The sequence below is a fragment of the Cyprinodon variegatus genome, unplaced genomic scaffold, assembly GCF_000732505.1.
Source record: "Cyprinodon variegatus isolate N-32 unplaced genomic scaffold, C_variegatus-1.0 Scaffold67, whole genome shotgun sequence".
NCBI classification, from domain to species: domain Eukaryota; kingdom Metazoa; phylum Chordata; class Actinopteri; order Cyprinodontiformes; family Cyprinodontidae; genus Cyprinodon; species Cyprinodon variegatus.
The window spans coordinates 144,035-148,874 of record NW_015150520.1 but is presented as its reverse complement, the minus strand read 5'-3'; the positions used below and the strand labels follow the sequence as shown (position 1 = coordinate 148,874).

General features: G+C 40.5%; 1 protein-coding gene across 1 annotated transcript in view; it reads right to left on the bottom strand.

The window, feature by feature from the left end:
• Nucleotides 1–516: 516 nt before the first annotated feature.
• Nucleotides 517–4,840, bottom strand: part of LOC107083023 (desmoplakin-like) — a 29,440-nt gene continuing 25,116 nt past the window's right edge. Inside the window, exon 25 of the mRNA XM_015371955.1 lies at nt 517–4,837. Within this exon, the coding sequence (XP_015227441.1) occupies nt 1,164–4,837 (3,674 nt within the window). The 3' untranslated portion in view covers nt 517–1,163. The remainder of the gene's footprint in view (nt 4,838–4,840) is intronic.

The following is a 4,840-nucleotide window of genomic DNA, read 5'->3' as shown; positions in this document are numbered from 1 at the left end:
GAATACTATCTGTAAAATTATCTATGTAAACAAACCTCATCACTTGAGAAGGTAGGTGATGCGGACGTCGTGGAAGACATTTTGTCCCTAACGCTCGCCGTACTGTTGGGGGGGAGAAGCGGTGGGGGTGAGATGTTCATGTTGCTGCGGTCTGCAGTCTGGACGTTAGATGTCGCTAAAAATTACACACTGTAGCTTTAAATCTCAAGACTGTCAGTTTTAAAGTGTTATTGTCAGTTTAAATGCTCATTTTACAAATGTTAAAATTCCCATTTTTTTTTTTAACTATGCCTTAAAATTGGTCATGTATTCAGTTAATTTTTTACCAACCCCCTGCAATGACCCTGAGCACCCCCACCCCAGGGGGCATGCTGGGCACTTTGGGAACCTCTGGTTTAGATCATGCAGTAGGTTTGGGTTTTGATTGCTTACTTCTGGTAACCAGCTATGGATGTGCTAATAAAAATGATGAGGAATTGCATATGTCTTTTGATCTAGTTTAAAAATGACAGTATACAAAGTTGGTTTCAAATTTACCAGAGTAAATTTAATAATTTGTGAAATATTAAATGATGAAAACAAGTTGAACAGGATATATTGTGCTAATCGGAAGACAACCATTTAAGGCAACTTGTTCAGTTAAAAAAAGAAAATAACACCAATACTTTCACCCATTTTAGTACATATTCTTGTGAAAACATAGGATTTTGAATTTTCATGAGACAAAAGGTGGTTATAAAAATATTGAGACTGAAAAGAAAATGGCATACTATCAAACTTTGGAAAATTAATCATTTTAAAATCCAGCATGCAAACACAAATTAAGCAATAAAATGAAGAAATATTCTAAAAAATTTACCAAAATCTTTCTTTACAAACTTTAAGATGTCTGTTGGTAATACTTTTGTTTATTGTTACACAACTATTTTGTATATTTTCTTCATGTTTGTTTTATTTAAAACACTTAGAGAAGAGTAATAGCAGAGCTAAATTGTAGGACTTTTTTCTGAACACAAAGAAAATGCGTGTAAATTCCCAAACAATATTTAAAACTACTGCCAATTTGAAAAAAAAAAAAAAAACACACACAAAAAAACACACACAAAAAAAAAAACAAAACAAGAGAAAGTAGATGCATGTGAAAGACTTTGCCTTTTCTGGATTTATCTGGTGGAGGAAAAGCTGGTGAAGCTAGTTAAGTACTGTGTCGAAGAGCGCCCCAGGTCCAAACTGTTTCTGCGTGATCCCCTCTGTGAGCCACTCCTGGACCCTGTCTTGGATCCTGGGGCTGAAGCAATATTATATGGACTGCTGATACCTCTAGAAGATACAGATGATGCCTGAAGCATTTTAACCCCAGTGCCCTCCTCAACTAGACAGTTATCAAGCACTTCTTTGTACGAAATTTTGAGTTTGCTTTTAGGACAGGTTAGATTTTTTGTATGTTGTTGGATGTCCTGGAGCTTTTGTGCTCCTCTTACATCTAGCCAGCCCATTTTCCTGGCATCCTCGATGCTTCTTCTACAGCCTTTTTCTGGGTCATAAAGCCCACCTGTTGCAACCTGGAACTCCAAAAATCTCTGGCCTGCTTCGTAAGGCAGCCACATTTCCTTCATGGCCTGAGCAGCTGACAACTTCCTATTCATCTTCATATCCTCATAACCAAAAAAGGCTTTCTGGGCAGGCTTGAGTTTAGTGGCCATATCATTAGTTATTATACCCATGTGGGAAGCCTCTTGGATGCTGACCCTCTTTCCATTTGAGGGATTGACAATGCCTCCAGTGCAAGCCTGTGCCTCAAGCAATCTCTGGGCTGTGATAGAATCTAGTAGACCCCGATTAAAAGCCTCGGTGATAGAAACCTTCTCTAACGTCTCTGTGTCAAAAATGGCCCCTACAGGTTCCACACCACCAACTGCTTCTAGAGGAGGTAGCAGAGTGACAGATACACTGGATACCTGCTTTAGAGAGTCTGGCATTTCTTCAAAAACCGTCTTGGATGAGGAGCTTTTTTCTATGGTTGTGATTTTTGTTGTAGTTGTTTTAGTAAAGGTAGGAGATAGTGGTCTCGATACTTGAGTTGAAGTAAAGGAGGAGGAAGACGATGGAAATGATGTTGCTCCTAAAGATGAGCTAAAAGATGCTGATGTTCCAGAAGTTGACATCTGTAATGATGATGTAACTGATGATCTGCCCGGTTGTTCTTGGGTCAAATTTGATGATGAGGAGGATGATAATGACGATGTTACAGATGATGTCTCATGTTTGGTCTTGTTACTAATGATATCTGCAAACTGAGCGATGGTGATAGCATTTGAGCGATATTGTTCCACAACAGATTGATCAATTACTTTTTTTTCAAGCAAATCGTTGATGTCAAACTGTCTTCCAGTTGATTTGTCAGTGATAACAAACCGTATGGAACCATCTGCAGCTGTGATGGCGATCTCTTCCCACTCACACTCCTGCTCTGACAGCTCCAGGTAGGTATCATAGTCGATGTACCCCTTGTTGTACGCTTCACGTACAGTCATCTCTTTATCTGTCTCTGGATCCACAATTATTACTCTCCTCTTTCTTACAGTATTCTTTTGGCTTGATTCGTTCTTCTTCTTCTTCTTCTTGTCTATGATTGGTAACAGGACAAGCCCAGTATTCTTATCTAAGATACAGCGTTTTTTGAGTTCCAGATAGGTTAGGTTTTCTTGTGTGTTGGGGTCAAAAAAACCTTTAGTATCATCACTCTCATCAGTCAGTATCTTGTTCATTTCCTCATTGAAGTACCCTCTCTTGTAGGCAACATCCACATCAATGCGGTGACTGTGTTGGGGATCAATGATGCCTCCACTGGCAATCTGGGCCTCTAATAGACGAATGCCATGACCCCTCTCCACTAGACCATTTTCTATGGCTTGAAAAAGGGATACTATCTGTTCAGTTCCGGGTATTTTGTAACCTGTTACAGCCTTTTCTGCTGAAAGAAGTTTGTCCTTAAATTCCGGCCCAAAAAGTCCTGTTTTAGAGGCTTCTGCAACAGTCAGAAAAAGATTTTTGACAGGATCAATCATAAAACCGGATGCAGCTTGGGCTTCAAGCAGTTCTAGAGTGGTGCCACGACGCAAAATGTCATTTTTCATAGCCTGATAGATTGAAAGCACTTTATCACTGGCTTCATCGTAAACACCTGCTATGCAATTGGAACCTCCCAGATACGACCGCAAGCGGTCCTCGATATCTTGGCCTGTAAGTTTACCTGCATTCAGCTGGTCCACATCTGATTTGTTTAGCAGGTTTGCGTCAACCAGATCAATGACAGACACCTCATTTCTAAGTCCCCTTATAGTTATCTGCTGTTCAGGTTTAGGGAGAAGCAGAAGACCAGTGCTGGGATCAGATTTGCATTTTTTCTTCAGTGATACATATGTAGTTGGTTGTTGGGTATTTGGATCAAGATAACACTCAGGAGACTGATTCAATGTCTGATGCAAGTCGTCATCAATAAGGTTTCGTTTCCTTGCAATGTCTTTGGGAAGAAAGACACCAAGGCTAGGGTCCAAAATTCCACCAACAGATTCTTGAGCCTGAAGGATGCGTAGTGCAGTCTTTTTATCAATTATTCCCTTTCTCATGGCTTGGCCGGCTGACAAAAATGTGGCAGTGCCTGGATCTCGATACCCAATAGCAGCGGCTTCGGCTGCAAACAACATTGGCTCATCCTCTTTGTCTACAAGTCCTTTGGCACATGCTTCTTTTACTGTAAGTTTCTTATTTGATCTAGGGTCAATAATGTGACCCGTGGCTGCCTGGGCCAAAAGAAGCATATTGGCACTTTCAGAAGACATTATTTTCTCTTTCTTTGCCTCTGTGAAGGACATTTTTCCAAGAGGCCCAGCAGCAACACCAGCAATTGAGCCTGTCCCCTTTAAAAAGATCTTAATATCAACAGAAACATCTGAGACAGTTTTCTTCCCTTGTATTAGCTGGCCAAATGTTTTTTTGTCCAGAACTCCACAATCTAGAAGCTGTTGTGCTGTGACTGTCTTTTGTATGCCATCAAATAATAAGTTGGAGGGGTCAAACTTCTCAGATACTGGCAAAATATGCAGGCCAGTATGAGTATTTGTATTGCATTTTGCCTTCAAAGCCCCATAGCTTATGTTTTTTTCACTTTCTGGGTCAAGATAACAAGCAGGATTTTGATTTAAAGCACGAATGACTTTGTCATCTAAAAGGTTGCGCTTGATAGCTGTGTCTTTTGGTAGAAAAACACTAAGAGTGGGGTCTAGAATTCCTCCAACTGAATCCTGTGCCTGTAAGAGGCGTAACCCAGTTGTTTCATCAATGACTCCTTTTTTCATGGCTTCAAACACTGGAATTAACCTTCCTGAATATTGATCTTTATAACCAACAGCAGCATATTCAGCTGCTAAGAATCTAGCTTGGTCTTTGAAATCCACCACTCCTTTACTACATGCCACCTCTACAGTCAATTTCTGTTCAGTTTTAGGGTCAACAATATGGCCTGTAGCAGCCTGGGCTTCCAAAAGTAAATCAGCACTGTCTTCTGATATGATCCTCTGTTTCTTAGCTTCAGTCAAGGAAATATTACCTCTGAGGCTAGAAAAAACACCAGCAATAGCCCCAGTCCCCTTTAGATTCACCTTCTTATCTTGAGATACCTCTGTAACAGTTTTTTCTCCTTTGATCAATTTTTTGAACGTTGATTGGTCGAGGACACCACATTCCAACAATTGCTGAGCAGAGACTGGCTTGCGGACGCCGTCAAATATCAGTTTGGATGGATCCTTTCTCTCACCAAGTGGCAGAAGCATCAGACCAG